Here is an 18,528-nt window from a genome sequence, read left to right on the forward strand (position 1 = left end):
GCGTTCCGCATGTCTATGAACTCGTATCGACGTGTTCTACGATTTTTGTAAAGGAAGTTTTCACTGAATCCTAACGTATGAAAAGTCAACCCTTGAATCGAAGCATTCTGAGCGAATAATTATCTGAAATATTTCCACCTCATCCTCAAACTACGTACTCGTACTAACAACCACTAAATAAATTCCGAAAAAAAATCCTCAGAAAATAATAACGAATTTTTGGGGAATTACAGAATCCTCATCACCTTTGGCATCCTCGCCTTCGCCGTCCGGTTCACTTACGTCATCACTCTCGCCAGCAAGTCTTGCGGCTACAACAACTTCTGCGTCTTGACAAAGGCATAGTGAATCAGTTATTCGTCAGTGTGATTCAAGAAGAACAAAAGTTGGATAAAAGAGAAAATCTTTGATTCAAATCTATCTGTCAATTATAATTTCCAAACAAGCAGATTTTAAATTTTTAGATTTGTTAAAGTAATATGACAATTGGAATTGGTCTACTCATTTCATTTCATAGTCCTTTTATATAGGGAGAGAATTACAACGGAAATATCAATTACAATGATGACATTAAATGCTGATTGATTCGTAATTGTGTTGATTGATGGTAATCGCTGATTCCTTGATTCCCTCTTCGTCAGTCGCTTTGACGAAGACTCATAATATGTTTTTCCTTTAACACTCCCCCTTGTGCCAAGTCAAAGACGAAATGTTGCATGAGTTGTTGCCTCACTAAAAACCTTGCCAAGTAACAATAAAAACCCTGTGGGACAAAAAATACGCCTTGGTCGAAGGAAAAGAGCACAACGCACCTTTTACATTTGAGGATGACATGTGTGTGTTAGACTCCCCCTGACGTCTACACCTCCCCCTGATCCTTACATTAATCAAGGGAGCTTGGAAAGTCTTCGCATTCCTATGCTTATCACATGTTTCTCAAATATGGCCTTAGGCAATGATTTGGTGAACAAATCTGTCACATTCTCCTCAGATCTTACTTGATTCATTTGAATCTTGAGGAGGGCCTGTTGTTGCTGATTGTAGAAAAACTTTGGCGATATGTGTTTTGTATTATCACCCTTTATATATCCTAGCTTCATCTGTTCGATGCAAGCTGCATTATCTTCATAAATGCAAGTAGGCTCTTCAGTGGTAGAACTCAAACCACTAGTCCCTTGAATATGTGTGATGATAGCTCTTAACCATACACACTTACGAACCGACTCATGTAGAGCAATGATCTTTAGGTGGTACGAGGAGGTAGCCACAAGGGTTTACTTGGTTGATCTCCAAGATATCGCCGTGTTCCCAATGGTAAATACATAACCAGTTTTGGGAACGACCTTTATGTGGGTCAGAGAGGTACCCAGTATCAGCAAAATCAACCAAAACGTCATTTGGCGTTTTGGTGTAGTGAGTGGCGCTTTCGCCATCAACATTTCCTTTAGGGATTGCAGTTCCATCTACGGTCCCTCTTGTCTCTCTGAAGGGAAAGAACAGTCTCAAGTCAATGGTTTCTTTTAGGTATCGAAAAATGTTCTTGATACCATTCCAATGACGCTGCGTTGGCGCTGAGCTAAATCTAGCTAACAAGTTCACTGAGAATGCAATGTCTGGTCGAGTACATTGGGCTAAGTACAATAATGCGCATATTGCACTTAGATAGGGAATTCAAGCTCCCAACACCTCTTCGTCATCTTCCTTTGGACGAAATTGATCTTTCCTTGCATCCAAACTTCGACCGATCATGGGAGTGCTAGCAGGATGCGCTTTGTCCATGTTAAATTGCTTGACTTTTGGACATATGCAGATTGGTGGATTAGTATTCCACAAACTCGGTGTTCTAGTTCAAGGCCTAGACAGAATCAAGTTTTCCCAAGATCCTTCATCTCAAATTCGGATTTCAAGTAGCTCGCGGTTTCTCTGATTTCATCAAGAGTACCTATTATGTTCATATCATCGACATATACTGCTACAATTGCAAATCCGGAACTTGTTTTCTTTATGAATACGCAGGGGCATAATTCATCGTTCTTATATCCCTTCCCAATCAAGTAGTCACTTAGACGGGTATACCACATCCGCCCGGATTGTTTCAATCCGTAAAGTGAGCGTTTCAACCTAATTGCAAACGCACTCCGTGGTTTAGAGTCACTTGACTTGGGTAATGTAAGGCCATCAGACACTTTCATATATATCTCTGAATCTAGATCCCCATAGAGATATGCAGTAACCACATCCATGAGCTGCATTTCCAGTCCTTTGGAAATTACCAAGCTAACTAAGTAGCGGAACGTTATAACGTCCATTACGGGAGAGTATGTCTCCTCGTAGTCAATTCCAGAACGTTGTGAGAAACTTTGCGCCACAAGGCGTAGGGGTGGGTTCGGTTTGCTTCGGTTCGGTTTTGCATTTTTCAAACTTCAACACCGAAAACTGAACCGGACCGGTCGGTTCGGTTTAGTTCGGTCCAGTTCGGTTTTTTTTCTTAAATAAAAGTTATTTAATACAAATTTTTTTTTTTTTTTTGGAAGGCCTGTTTGATGATTCTTTTTGTATTTTAACTAGCCTTCTTTTTCTATTTTAATTAGCCTTTTAGGCTCCTTGCTGGCTTGCTCACCAATATACTTACAAAAATTACACTAAAAACTAGGAAATTAGAAATCAAGGTCATTGGAGCCTTCTTAATATGGCCATTGGAGCCTTCTCAATATGGAAAAAATCAAGGCCATTGGAGCCATTTTGATATGGAAAGAAAATGTCTAGAACTATATCTTCTAAATAGCTGGAAAGTTTTGATAATTAGTTCTTGTTGCTTGCAAAGTGAGACAAAAATGCTTCAACCCAAATACATTAGACAAAAAAAAAAAATTGATAATGACATTATAGGCATAAGAAACAGAAAGTAGAGTAGACAAAAGTGCCATTTTAAAAAAAGATAACTATACCTGACAATCTATCATGCCCAGGGATGCTGTCACCAAAATCCTATGGCAGATGGAAAAAATTGTTAATATAATAATGGCAAAGAACTGAAGTTTTTAGCATTTAGAACTGCATCACCAAAAAATTGCATCAGGAGGTTACCTTGACTTTGAAAGCTCCTTTAAAACCACTTGCCAAGAAGCCTCCAAAAGGTGTCATAATTGATGAGAACAAACCAAAACATTGAGCAAGCCATTTAACAGACAAATTTCCAAGGAAACTGCAACACAACAATCATGAAGGAATATAGGAATCAACATTGAGATCAACTAACTTAACTGCAAGAACAACTTTTACTGAATTGAATCAGTGCATTAAGTGCCAATCATCCTTGATATTTAAAGAAAGCATGCTGATTCAACATTTGATTTCCAGCACAGAGGATTTGGTTTTTATAATTACAAAACCAATAAACATTCATTGACAGACATATATCTCATTAGAATTGTTACCTTTCTTGGACATGTTAGCCATTGAAATTGTCCATTGATATGTGCAAGTTGCATAAACAAATGTACATACAATGTTGATGGAACTCCAATCACAGATTTAAAAAAAGCATTACAGACATATTTTATAGATCTTACAGAGCGTCTCTGCATGTAGATCTGACAAAAGCATGCAAGACAAGATACCATGTACAAATTTGAGGGGAGAGATATGAAGAGAGGTGGGTTGTTACAACTGGAAAAAAGAATTTGCAAAGCTTTCAGAACTTAGCATTTACAAAGACTAGAATTTTGATATTGGCAAAGCCACAGTAATGAAAACTCACTTCCAACATAACAACACACGTGAATACTCAATCACAGATTAACAACAAAATGCATATTAGCAAGCAATCTAATCCATTATTCTGAGATAAATAGGCATGATATATAAAGAGGAGGGGGAAAGGACAGATCGAATACATACCCAGTCATATCTGAATAGCCTTGAGCCACTTGACAAATCGGGACGGATCTCTCTTCGGAGTCAATACAATCCTGAACTGCTTTGAACACTTCTCAAATAGTGCGTTCACCACCTTCTCCTATCAAGTATCAAGCCAACACCGCAATTAGTAAAAACAATCAACAACAAATTTTACAAACGTAAAATTGAAATTCAATAAGAACATATCTAATTCAGAGAAACAAATTCAATAAGAAACAAACAACAACGTATACCAAATCAAAAAAAGGAACTTCAATACTCACCAATATGAAATGTGTCCTTGCTAATTCTTCTCTACCAGATCATGAACAAGCTCATCCATTTCCTGCCATTAAATTCACACCAACACAAAATCAAGACAAACCCTAGAACAAAATTGAACCCAAATCATCAAAAGCAGGGAAATTTGAAATTGAAATAGCTTGGGTTCATACCATCGCTGTTGGTAATCTCTTCCTACAAATCCTTAGGGTCCTTGCCATCGACTGTGCACCCAACGAGAGATTCTCCTTCGCAGTCCCACTCAGGTCTTGGTCATCGATCTGGTCTTCATGTTCTTGCTTCTTGATGTCGTGATCAGGCTCTTTGAGAGCCTTGATGACCAGAGCGGCGGAGAAGAAAAGAGAGGCCAAAGAAGAGACACGAAATGAAATGTCATGAGGCTGAGTGAGGACCATTTATATCGCGGCGCTTTAGGGTTTCTGATTAAAACTCAAAAAACTACGTCGTTTAAGTAAGTTCGGTTCGGTTCGGTTCGGTCCAAAACGGTTTTTGACACCCTAAAACCCAAAACCGAACCGAACCGGTTCGGTTCAGTTCGGTTTTTTTGTTTCGGTTTGATTTTTTTTTCGGTGCGGTTTTTTTTGCTTCGGTTCGGCTTTCGGCTCGATTTTTTTCGGTTTTCGGTTTCGCGAACCCACCCCTAAAAAGGCAAGCCTTATACCTCAGGACTTCATTCTTCTCATTACACTTTCTGACAAAGGCCCATTTATGTCCTACAGGCTTTACACTTGGTGGGGTTAGCACTACCGGACCAAATACCTGTCTCTTTGTCAGAGAATCTAATTCTGCCTAGATTGTTTCATTCCATTTAGGCCAATCTGCTCTTTGTTGACATTTTGCAACAGAGCGTGGTTCGATATCATCGTGCTCTATGATTCCTTGAGCAACAGTATATATCATCAATGTGTATGGAAGATCTTTCTATCAACTCATACGCACTCTCATAATCCTCTGAGATTTCTTTGTTCTCTGGAATCATTTTTAACATCGGAGCGTCCTACAGTATTGATTCATGGACATAACTATAATCAGAGACAATCTCATGAGAGGGATTCTATACATTGATGATTGGTTTGTGCCTTACTCACCCTCTTCTTCCTTGGGTGAGTGTCAATCGAACCAAGTGGCCTCCCCCTCTTCCTTGGGGAGCCACGGCCTCAACCACACCTCCACTAAGTGCGGTTGCAGTGCCTCTATCTGCGGCACCGTGCCCCTTGTTGGGGACTTCTAACCTTGCAGGCACATTTGCAGCTGGTATATGTGATCTCGTCACTTTTGCGATATCAGTAAACGCATCAGGCATCGAATCTGCTACGTTCTGAAGATCGATTATTCTTTTCACTTCACTTTCACTTTGTGAAGTGCGGGGATCAAAATGAGACAGAGTGGGGACAAACCACGACAATTCCTGTCGTTCCCTTGGAAAATCTTTTTTCCTATCTCCCCCTAACGACGGGAAGACTATCTCATCAAAGTGACAATCCGCAAATCTAGCCGTAAAGAGATCGCCTGTCAAGGGTTTCCAAATAGCGGATAATTGTTGGGGATTCGTATCCAACATAAATACTTAATTGTCTCTGAGAACCCATTTTGGTGCACTGTGAGGGCGCAATAGGCACATATACAACGTAACCAAATATGCGTAAGTATGAAATGTCAGGCTCATATCCAGTTACCAACTAGTACGCAGAAAATGGTTGGCTAGCAGTGGGTCTAAAATGAGTAAGTAAAGTTGCGTGCAATATTGCATAACCCCAGGCAAATATAGGCAGGTTGGTGCGCATAACCAATGCCCTAGCCACCATCTGTAGCCTTTTTGATGGTGGCTTCTGCGAGACCGTTTTGTGTATGCACATGGGGTACAGGATGCTCTACATCGATCCCAGTAGGCATGCAATATTCATCAAATGCTTTTGATGTAAACTCTCCAGCGTTATCAAGCCTTATAGACTTGATAGGGTGATCAAGGTGGTGAGCCCTTAAATGTATAATATGTGCTAGGAGTTTTGCAGCATTTCTTGTGGACAATAAAGCGACATGTGACCAGTGTGTCGAAGCATCCACCAGAACCATAAAGTACTTGAATGGTCCGCATTCTGGATGGATAGGTCCACAGATATGTCCTTGTATCCTTTGTAAGAATGGAATGTTTTATGTTATATGTTTAGCATGGGGAGGTCTCGATCCTGTTTTTGCTAAAGAGCAGGCTTTGCAAAACGAGTGATGTGCCTTTGAGATAGTCAATGAGGCATAATGGGAGGGAGGTAGTGCTTCTGGTACTTCAGAAGGCAATGACTGCATTTGAGCAGTACTAGAACCGACACCTTGCAGTGTGACGGATTTTTGTTCCATATTATTTTTCACTCGAAAGAAGGGATGTCCATATGAGTTCGTTAAAATACAGATCATCATGTCACGACCGGGGTGCCCTAGGCGGTCATGCTAAAGCCTGTATGAGTCAGTGTCCTACATTTCATTGTTGGTGATAGTGTAGGATTCAATGATCCGAATCGTAGTGAGGTGCAGTCCACTAGATTGACTCATAAGTTTCTCTAAAATGCGTTTCCTTCCACATTCATTAGAGGTAATATAAAGGTATTCAGTTCCATTCTCATAGTGTGTTTTTACATGATAACCGTTGGCACGAATATCTTTGAAACTTTAACAAGGTTCGATTAGCTCTTGGTGCATACAGAGCATCTTTGATTTTTAAATATATCTCATATTCTTTAGAGTATTTCTATTTTAGTAGAATGATAATCTTTTCATTCTAATAATTTTTCTCTAGATGTATTGCTTTACATCTTTATAGTGTTATTTTGAACCATGGAAATATATTTGAATAAATTTAGTGCTTCAGAATAAAATTTGAAATTTATTTATAAGCCAACGATAATCAAATCAAGGTCATGTTTAGAAATCTAATTCATCAAACCATTAATGAAACAAACTTTAAGACCAAGTAATAGTCTAATTAAAAATTAAGCACTATGCCTTCACAACTGTTTTTGGAAAATAAAATAAATAAAGCAGATCAGTCAAAATCTGGGGCATCGGTTGACTGAGTAAGTTCCTTGTTGCCATTAAAGTCTGCAATTGTGAGATTGACGTCTGGGTCATGGCCTCCTTCTTCCATATAGTGAGCCTCTTGTTCTTTAGACTCCCTATACCTCTTGTAATTGGCTGCTACTCTGTTGCTTGCTTGGCAATTCTTGTACCAATGCCTAATGACTCCACACCTATAGCATGGTTCATTGCCAACTCTATTCTGTTTGACTGAAGAGTTCTTAGGTGCCCTTTGCACCTTGTTTCCATGACCACTAGGGCCAGCACCACCATCTCTGCGCCATACATTGGGAGGGCCTCCACGGCCCATATCACGACCCCCATGTCCCTTGCCACGTGGTGCATTGTTGCCACGTGGGTAGGGATCAGAACGTCCAACCCCCTTTGCATTGGGGTTCTTTCCACCTTTTACTTTGCTGTAATTAGCCTCAGGAATTTTCCTTGTCCCAACAGGCCTGGCATTGTTGTTCAACAGAACCTCATTATGCCTCTCAGCCACTTGCAGTAGGTTGATCAGCTTGTTGAAGGTTGTGATTCTTTTGTTATCATACTCCAGCCTATACTGGCTCGCTAGTATAATTGCTGAAGTAGGAAAAGTGGAAAGAGTCTTCTGGATCATATCATCTTCTGTGAGTTCCTTACCACAGAAATTTAGACGTGCCTTTAGGCGCAACATGTCCTTGTTGAAGTCATTGACCCTTTTGTAGTCAGGCTAGCGGATTTCATTCCACTAAACGGTCAGTTCTGGGAGCAAGGTGTCATGAATGTTCCCAAAACGTCCCTTAAGGGCATCCCACAATTCTTTGGGTGTCTTCAACTAAAGGTATTCCCAACGTAGGCTAGGATCAATATGTCGCCTCAAAAAACATTAAGGCATTTGCTTTCACCTTATCAGACGGTCCATTGTCTTTGGGGTCAGTGGGAGTTTTAACGGTGGCAGTGTAGTCTCTTGCCACAAAGGCAGTTTCTATATCGGAAACCCAACGGTGGTACTCAAGTCCATCTGAATCCAAAATGTCAAATTCAGGTCGAGTTGGATCAGCCATCTACATAAACAAGGGAGAAATAAATTACGCAGTCATAAAGACATCCACGTGAATTATTTTCCAAACGTATGAATTAGATTTCAAGACCAAGATTCGTAATGGTCACATTTTTTTCGATGCTATGTGAAAATACTTTATCACAGTAAGTGTGTGTATAATGCGCATGAATTTTCATTATCATGGCAAAATGAAATTTTATATGATGCATTACAAAAATAATTATAACACATTTAATAATAAATAAATAAAATTAATTACATGGCATGCTCAAACTTCACAAACATACAACAAAATATATGCAGCATATAATAATAGCAATAATATGTCATGCGTAAAGTAAAATACAAACGATAGCATAATATAAAGGCATACTTAGGAATAATTTATATAAGCATAAATCATAAATGAAATAAAAATATGCTCAAAATTTCATAAATAATATATAACAAAATGTATATATATATATATATATGGCATGCTTCAAAAAAAAAATATATAAACAATAAAATATATAATCATTCTTAAAAATAATCATATAAAGCATAAATAACAAGACATGCTTTAAAATGATCAAAATTATTTAACTAAACATGCTTAATGACAAAATATAATAAAGGCATTAACAATATGGTATAAAGCATGCTTAAAATAAATAAAATTCACATGCTTGGTTAAAATCATAAAATAAAATAAAGAAAACATATTTGATTTCTAGAAAATAAAACGATCCTAGCGCACGCGCGTGTTGATGCAGGCATGCTTAGCGATGTTTTTGGACTTAAGAAAACTGGGCCGCTTCCTCTTTTTTTCAGCAGCGGGCCTTGGTTTTCTTTTTCTTTTCTTTGTTTTATTATTATTTTTTTTACTGGGCCGGGTCTTTTCTTTGGGCCTTATATTATTTTTTTTCTGGGCCGCAGGGCCTTTTTTTCTTTGGGCCGGGTCACCCTATTTTTTTCTTTTTTTTCTCTTTTTTTTCTTTCTCTCTTCTTCGCGTCTGCTTCTGGTTTGCAGATGGGTAGAGTTATGCGCAGATTGGTTGGCAGCGTGCTGGGCGTGCGCAGGCGGGGTGGCGCTGGGATGGGCAAGAGCTGGGCTGCACAAGACGTGGTTGTGCAGTGTTGCGCAGGCTGCGGGGTGGGGCTGCCGAATTCTGCAGCGATCTGCGCGGGTGGGCTGGCCGCGTGGGTAGGACGATGGACTAGGCTGGAGCAGGGCGGCTGGCCAGTTTGGATCGGTGCTGCAGGTGAGGCCGGTTTGGATCGGTGCTGCGATGGAATTTGGTGCAGGTGCGAGGGCCAGGGAGCAGCGCCGGTGGGACTAGTGGCCGGGCTGAGCGAGGAGCGGAGTTGGAGGCCCGTGGATGGGGAAGAAGAAATCGTTTATTTTTTATTTTTATTTTTTTTTGAGTGGCGGCAGAAAAGAAGAAACAATTCTTTTTCGTGTAGGGTTTTTTCTCTGGCTATTGGCTCTGAGCGTGCTGATAACGTGTTAAAGTAAAATGACAATTGAAATTGGTCTACTCATTTCATTTCATAGTCCCTTTATAGAGGGAGAGAATTACAACGGAAATATCAATTACAATGATGACATTAAATGCTGATTGATCCGTAATTGTGCTGATTGATGGTAATCGCTGATTCCTTGATTCCCTCTTCATCAGTCACTTTGACGAAGGCACATAATATGTTTTTCCTTTAACAAGATTTGAAGTTTACATATTTGAAATTCAAATCAAAATCAAAATTCCTAATCCAAACGGGCCCTTATAGAACCATATTAATTATGACAACAGCCGCAACTACGCAATTTGGTCACTTTCGTGTACTCATGGAACTTAGGGAATGAAAATGGCAAGTCATATATTCATGTCATGCCACAATAGCTCTTCGTAAGTAATGTTAGCAAAATATCAATATTTATGATTTTGCTTTATATATAAAATAATCTGACATATTTTACCCGCAAGACTAGTTTCATATTGTCAAGAAGAATCACTTCGTTGAAAACATAAAATTAATCTTAATCCATTGATTTTTTGAAACTTCCTTATTTAGTTCTTTTTACATGTAGGTATTCCTACATGTTGTAGCTAGTTACATTGAAGCCGAACAAGTTTGGTTCATTTTTTTGTATATGCTTAGGTTGGGGCAGCTGTTCTCTCATGGATTTCACCACATGTTGTAGCTAGCTACAATGTAGCCGAACAAGTTTGGTTCATTTTTTTGTATATGCTAGGTTGGGGCATCTGTTCTCTCATGGATTTCACCGTCAAATTTAACCCTATAATGTACTCTACCTTAAAAAAGTAAGCACAAAATTACAAAAGCATGATGTAAGTATATTGGCCCATTGCCATTCAACACATGATTTCCCATTACAACAAGGAAACCGAAGCCTCAAGCAAAACAAAGAGAAAGTGCACAAGATCGGGTCTTGAAGAAATGATCAAGCCAAATCGAATCACTGATCTTGAGTTTAATGTGCATTCATTCCATATTAGTTGGTATAATTCTAAATTGATATGCATATCGCTGTATTGAATCAACAAATATCTTATGCGTTAAAGTGGTTAACATGCATATCAATTTGAGATCTTGTTTAGGAAATTGTCGATTGCATATTCAAAAAACTGTTTTAAACCTTTCCTTATTTATCTTAATTAATTATTAAGAAAAGATTTGATTGAGGGGGAGTTATTCTCCCTTATAAAAAGGTTTCAAAACTAAAGTTTCGGTAGGGGTTTTTTGATAGGAAAAATTGTTTTCTATTGAACTACTTGGTTGGTTCAAAATCGTTTTCTAAAAAGAACCCTCTTTACTTGTTTCATGTGTGATATTGCATAATCATTCATATTCACTCTCAAGATCGGTGATTCAATTGAGTGAAAGGAAGATCGAAGATTAATTGCCTAGAATGTTGAATTAAGAGTTAGAACAGTTGTAAAACAAGTTAGCATTCGTTGCTAAGAGAAAGTGTTTGTTATGAACAACACTACTTGTGTACTGTAAACTCTTGTGTTTATTATTGGATTGTTCTTTTCGTGTTGGCTACGTTAAAAGCCACGCAGTGAAGTTTCCTCACTGGAGAGGTTTACACTGCGTTAGCAAATCTTCGTGTCATGTATCGCATTTTCTTTAGTTAATTCATTGAGTTAAAATAGTGTATCATCACTAGTTCCATCTAGTTCTTTCACATGAGAATCTATATAAATTGACAAAACCTTGTGAAACATTGGTCCTAATGTGATTAATTAAATGGAACTTTGTGACAACCAAAATGCGTGTGCACTACCATTTTTGAGTCAACTTTCGACTATATGAGCGGGCATATAATCAAAGAGTTTTTCTATTTGAACCACCAAATTTACTCACTTGACCTCTATGCTTTTTATACCTCTTATTAAATTTTCAAATAATAAATTTACTCACTGAAGTTCATCAAATAACCTCACTCATATAATTTGCAAAGAAATTATTATCTTTAAAATAAAAAAGTTAGTCATTCAATGATTTAATTACTCTATAAATCTTAACTACATATACATTTCTTAATCAAACAACATGCATTTTTTTGAATCAAAGAGACTAACTTTCATTGAAGGAATTATTGAATTGGGTTACAATCCTTTGTAATCAAGTCAAGAATACAACTGGGAGTATTTCCATGCCAAACTCACTCTGGCCATCGTCAAAAGCTAGACTTGCTAGTCTGTGCGCCACTTTGTTGCAGGACCGGGACGCAAAACTGATTTGGACACCTTGCATATCTTCTAGTGCTTGTTGGATGTCATGAACTAGATTACTGAGTTCCGACATATTCACATCAGTCCGAGCCAAGTCTTGAACTGCCAAGAGACAGTCAGTTTCAATGACTGCCTGCTGGACACGAAATTGCTTGAGAAAATGTAGGCCTTCTTGAATGGCTAGAAGTTCCACCTGTTTAGCTGAACATACATGGTGCACGGGCTTCATGAAGGCAGCAACAAAGCTGCCAGTGGAACTTCTTAGAACACCGCATGTTCCTCCATGTGAAAACTGAGATGCAAACGCACCATCCGCATTAAGCTTGAGGATATTTGCAGGTTTCCATCGATGAACCCCAGCTTGGCTCCTTGCAGTAGGCATCTTTCGAGCTTGTTGGAACTCATTCAACCATGATAAACACCCTAGCATAATATCATTCGGAGACTGAGCATTATCTTCCCACAACTTGTTATTTCTGTTCTTCCATAAACCCCAGATAATCTTAAGAAGCTTCTCAAAAATTTCCGGCTTCAAAGTAAGAGCTCGTTCTAACATCCATTCCTTAAAGTCCAAGTTGGGTAGAATAGAGGACTGTAACAAGAACGGGGTACCTGAAAGTAATGACGTAGCAGTAGGACATTTGCAAAACAGATGATCTGTGCTTTCCATTCTGTAATTGCAGAGTAAGCATCCCATTTCTCCATCATAGCCTCTCTTCGAAAGTTGTTCCCTTGTAGGTAGCAAATTATTAACCGCCCTCCAGCAACATATTTGAACTTTCCCTGGTATCTTGGCCTTCCAAATACATTTCCATAGCATCTGAAAAGGATTCCGAGCACCTGCTACCTAGCGATCCAGTAGGCACTTTTCACTGTAAATAACCCTCTCTTTTCAGGGGTCCAACATATTCTATCAGGAATAGGATGATGTCGCAATGGAATGCACAAAATATTGGCAGCCACCTGAGGGCTAAATAAAGTATGAACCAAGGTGGAAATCCAGGTTCTAGATGTAGGATCAATGAGGTCTGCTACTGTCTCAAGGGGAGTGTGCACCGGTTTCTGAAGTAGATATTGAGGATAACTTGGTACCTAATTATCATGCCAAATACTAATTTGAGTTCCATCCCCAACTCTCCACGAAGTACCAGCTTTGAGTAATGATCTGCTTTCCAAAATACTTCTCCAGGAATAAGACGGTGCATCACCTAAATTGGCATCCCAAAAGGAGCAATGGGGAAAGTACCGAGCCTTGAGCACTTGAGCTATAAGCGAGTTAGGTTTGGTGATGAGCCTCCACCCTTGCTTGGCTAACATGGCAAGATTGTAGGCATAAATGTTCTTGAATCCCAAGCCACCTTCATGCTTAGTTAAGCAAAGTTTTTCCCAGCTTCTCCAATGGATTTTTCGCTTGCCCTCCATGTCACCCTAGAAGAAGGAAGCACAGAGTTTATGGATGTCATCACACAAGCTTTTTGGGAGAAGATAACAATTCATAGCATAGGTTGGCATTACCTGAGCAACGGCTTTAATGAGAATTTCCTTACCCGCACTACTCAGAATTTTTGACTTCCAATGCACGAGCTTTTTGGAGATTTTTTCTTTCAAGTACTGAAACCTAGCTGTCTTGGATTTTCCTACTCGTAAAGGTAGACCAAGATACCGATCATGTTCATCAACACATGTGACATTCAACACCGCAGCTAGAACTTCCTTTAGATGAGGCTGCACATTAGTGCTGAACACAACACTGCTTTTACTAAAATTTACCTTTTGTCTAGAGGCTTGTTCATAAGTATCAAGAATTCCTTTGAAAGTCATACATTCCTCCAAAGTAGCTGCACCAAAAAGAAGGCTATCATCCGCAAAGAAGAGATGATGTAACACTGGCGCTTGTGGACCCATTTTCAGCCCTTGAATGGGACCAAACTGTACTGCCTGAGAAATTAAGGCAGATAAACCTTCAGCACATAAGATAAATAGATAGGGAGAGAGTGGATCCCCTTGTTTGATACCCCTGGTAGGATGTATTTTTGCAGTAGCTTCCCCATTGACCAAGATTGCATAACTAACAGAAGTCACACATCTCATCACCATGTTGATCCAGTTAGAGGCAAACCCTAATTTTGTCAGAATAGCCTGCAAATAAGACCATTCAAGGTGATCATAAACCTTGCTGATATCTAGTTTAAGAGAGAAAAAGCCATCTACTTGGGATCGAAGCTTGTGCATGAAATGTGCAACCTCAGTAGCCACTAAAGTATTGTCCGAAATTAACCGACCCGGAACATATGCACTTTGGAGTGGAGAAACGATTTCAGGTAGCCATCTCTTGAGTCTGTTGGCTATGACTTTGGAGCAAATTCTATAGATGACATTACAGAGGGCAATGGGTCGAAAGTGTGCAGCTTATGTGGGATTAGCTATTTTTGGAATAAGGCAGATATAGGTAAAATTCGACTCATCCCAATGCTCACCTTTTTCCAAAAAAATTCGTATAGCTAGACAAACATCAAATCCAACAATATGCCAATATTTTTGGTAAAAGAAAGGGGACATACCATCTGGCCCCGGACTTTTTGAAGGATGCATTTGAAAGAGAGCCGCTTTGATTTCTTCATTAGAGTAAGGCATATTAAGATCATCATTCATAGAGGAAGTAACTTTCATTGGTGTAGCTCGAAAGATAGTGGATATAGCATCATCATTCACTGTTCCAGCCTTGAATACATGCGCATAATATTCAACCATCATCTGCTTAAGTACACCGGATTCAGTTTGCCATTCTCCCGCGGCAATTAGAAGGCCCCTGATTGTATTTTTATTTCGTCTATTGGATGCCTTTCGATGGAAGTATGCAGAGTTTCTATCCCCCTCTTGAAGCCATAAAGCCCTAGATCGCTGTCTCCAATATTTCTCTTGGAGGGCGAGCAAATGACTCTGTTTGACATGGAGATGGCGTTGTTCTTCATATTGTTCTGCAGAGAAAGGTTGTTTCATGATATCGAAAAGCTTCTCTTGAACTGCCTTTAGTTCCATCTTCTGCTCCTGCATATCAATCCGGTGCCACTGCATTAGTTGCTGGCCAGCAGTTTGAATTTTTGTACCAAGTTGGTGAAGAGCATTCCCAGTTAGAGGCCGCGCCAATTTTTTTGGATAATCTCATGGCATTGTGCTTTGCCAAACCAACTTTCTTCAAAACGAAATCTTCTAGGGCAACATCTTGGTGGACTACGCTGTGCTCTGACTTCCACAAGAAGTGGATTATGGTCAGAATCCGGAGGCAAAGTAATCACACGACTGAAAGGATACCTATCTCTCCACTGAGATGATTGGAATCCCCGATCTAGTCTTTCCTTCGTAAACCTATTGGACCATGTGAACCTGCAGCCCACAAATCCCATATCATTCAAACCTGCATTCCTCATTGTTGTCTGAAAGAGATGTATTGCAGCAGTGGCTCGTGGTAGGCAACCAGACTTGTCATTCCTGCACCAAACTTCATTAAAGTCTCCAGCCATTAAACAACATATAGCCATCAAAAAACATGCATAAATCTCTTTTCCAATAAAAAAAATGAAAGACAAGGTATTGAGTTTCAAAAATTAATTTCTAATCAATAAGAAAATAAGATGAACTATTCTGTGATTTAAAAAAAAAAAATTCTATTTTAGCATTTTTTTAATGTTTATTTTTTTCTCTATTTTTTGTACCTCATGATTAATTATTTAAATATATTTTTTTTAACTGCTAACTCTTTTTTTTTTTTTTTGTGCAAATATAATGGATAGACTTAGATTTATGTATTTTTTTCCCTTCACCAATATGCGTTCAACATATATATCGTACATTTTTGTGTCACATGATCTTAATCATATTTTTAATTCTTATTAAATATATATATATATATGAATGCTTTAATGAGTATGTACTATGTAGTGAAATTGGAAAATGAAAATAGATAAGGAAAGTAATATTATTGAATTGGAAAGTCTACATAAAATAATATAATATTTTTTTAGTATAATTATTGTCTTTAATAGTCATTTTATAGTAGGTTATATATGTCATTTAATAATTCATAGTAAAATGAGGTCAAGTGAGAAGATTTGGAGGTCTCAATAGACACACTCGATAATCGAATTTCATGTCTTACAAAATTTATTATCCTTCATCACTACAAAAATTTTTTAGAGTTCTTCTATTGGAACCTCCAAATTTACTCACTTGACCTCATATGCTTTTTACACCTCCTATCAAATTTTCAAGTACTAAATTTACTCATTAAACCTTACTAAAGTTCCTCAAATAACCTCATTCATATAATTTACAAACAAACTATTATCTTTAGAATAAAAACTTAGTTATTTCAATGATTTAATTACTCTATAATCTTAATTACATATTCATTCTTTAATCAGACAACATAAATATGTTTTTCAATAAAAGAAAATCAAACCCAAGGTAATGAGTTTCAAAACTTAATTTCTAATCAACAAGAAAATAACATGCACTATTCTGTGACCCTTTGTTGTTGTTGTTGTTTTTTTGGGTGGTTCTAGTTAGACCTCCAAATTTACTATTTGGACCTTTCATATTTAGTACACCTCTAATTTACTTTTTAGAATACTTAAAAAGCTAAGTAGACCTCCTTATCTTTACCAAAACACCCTTGAACATGAGATACAACAATCTATTACTCTACTTTTTATCTGTATCTTCAACCACGAGAAAAAGAATGAATTAAAATCATATGATATTGCTCTCTTATGAGTAGGTCTCTCCTCTACCAAAATTAATCAGAGAGTTGGTTCTCAATCTTGATATGTTATTGGAATCCCTTTGAATTTGCTAAAAGAAGGATTTCAAGGGTTTTGGGTTGGAAGATCGAGTAATAACTATATCATAATATTGAATGAATTTAGTTTAAGGAAATTTTATATCAGATTGTTTTGAATTTACTTTTACATTAAATGATAATTATTATTTTTACTTAATTATTTTTGGTAAATTATAAAACTACATAGGCAATATAAGGAAATTCCAGAAAAAAAAATAATAATTGAATGTGGGAGGTAAGAAGAGTATTTTTTTTTTTTCTTTTCTATTTTTCTCTCTTTGTCCTGCTTTGTCTTTTCATATGATTTGACAAAGTCTATTAATAATTAAAAAAGTTAGAGGTCCAAATATCAAATTTGGAGGTCCAACTAGAACCACTTTTTTTTTTTTTTTTTTTTTCTGTTTTAGTTGTGCAAACAAAAAAAGATTAATCTTTTTTTAATGTTTATTTTATTTTCTCTATTTTTTGTATCTCATGATTAATTATTTAAATATTTTTTAATTGCTAGCTCATTTTTTGTGTTTTGCAAATATAATGGATAGACTTAGATTTAGGTCACAATATGATTTATTTTGTTTTCCGTTCAACATGTATATCATAAATTTTTTTGTCACATGATCTTAATCATAGTTTTAATTCTTTTTTTTTTTTTTTAAATGCTTAGGTTACTCTCTCTGAGAGGTGGGTGGAGGTCGTGGCCTCTTGGCAGCGACTCTGCAAATTGGGCTGGAGGAAATGGGATTTCCCTCTCATCTAGTCGAAGGGGGATTGAAGGCGCCGGGGCTCCTCATTGTCGGCTTCTCAAAATTTTGCTTCTTGTTTTCTTGTTCGGGGTCGTGTGCTTTGGCAACAGCGATGGTAATTTTGGGCCGGACAAGGCAGCGATGGTGGGATGTGTTCCTGGGAAATCTGGATCGGTGATGGTCCCGGGGTCTCGATGCTTGGTGCTATCTGAGCAGGAAGATCTGGTGGTCGCGGCAGGTCGGGGTGCGGACTGGAGCTTCGGGCGGTGGCCTAGGGTGGATTCTCGACCTCTGTTGCTGGCGGTCAAGGATTACGACGGAGGTGGCGACGTCAACTATCTTGGACTGCGGTTGGTGCGGCGAAGGTTACGGTGGACTGCTGGGTCAGTTGTCGACCGGCGTAGTTGAAGGGAGGAAGACTGGTGGTTTGCGGCTGATGACTGGGGTGCCCAAGTGGTTGGGTGGCCTCATCAATTCCAGCTGGGCTTGGTACTCTTTTGGGCTTCCATCTGCTACGGTTTCTTGTTTGGGTCTGGGCCTATTTTTGTGGGCTTGGATTTTATTTATCTTTTACTATTATTATGTTGTAAGGACTCCATTTCCTCTGGTGAAGGAGTTCATAGGGTCTCTCTGAGAATATGTCGCCAAAAATGTCTGTAGCATCTGTGCCCCTTTGATTCTCATGGATGCTTTAGGGTAGTTTTGGCTGAGCTTCATTATCTTTAAAAAGGTTAAATTACTTAGGTAGTGACTCTTTTGACAGTCCCACAGGGATGGGTCATTATGTGTAATTTCACTGATCATTGCAATGAGTTAACAATTCTCTCAAAAAAAAAAAAACTTTAATTCTTTATATATATATATATATGAATACTTCATGAGTATGTA

General features: G+C 38.2%; 1 protein-coding gene and 1 long non-coding RNA gene across 2 annotated transcripts; both read right to left on the reverse strand.

Annotated features, from left to right (window-relative positions):
• Positions 1-2,793: 2,793 nt before the first annotated feature.
• LOC133728688 (uncharacterized) lies at positions 2,794-4,566 on the reverse strand. Its single transcript, XR_009855964.1, has 5 exons — positions 4,356-4,566; positions 4,185-4,246; positions 3,901-4,018; positions 3,088-3,205; positions 2,794-2,988 (listed from the first exon to the last, which is right to left on the reverse strand). It is a non-coding gene; the product is annotated as an uncharacterized LOC133728688 (long non-coding RNA).
• A 7,381-nt stretch (positions 4,567-11,947) lies between these two features.
• Positions 11,948-15,132, reverse strand: LOC133730558 (uncharacterized). The gene is made up of 4 exons (XM_062158124.1): positions 14,619-15,132; positions 13,573-14,408; positions 13,206-13,485; positions 11,948-12,669 (listed from the first exon to the last, which is right to left on the reverse strand). The coding sequence occupies exons 1-4, from the start codon at positions 15,130-15,132 to the stop codon at positions 11,948-11,950; spliced, it is 2,352 nt and encodes a 783-aa protein (XP_062014108.1).
• Between the last annotated feature and the right edge of the window lie 3,396 nt (positions 15,133-18,528).

This window comes from Rosa rugosa, chromosome 2, assembly GCF_958449725.1.
Source record: "Rosa rugosa chromosome 2, drRosRugo1.1, whole genome shotgun sequence".
NCBI lineage: Eukaryota > Viridiplantae > Streptophyta > Magnoliopsida > Rosales > Rosaceae > Rosa > Rosa rugosa.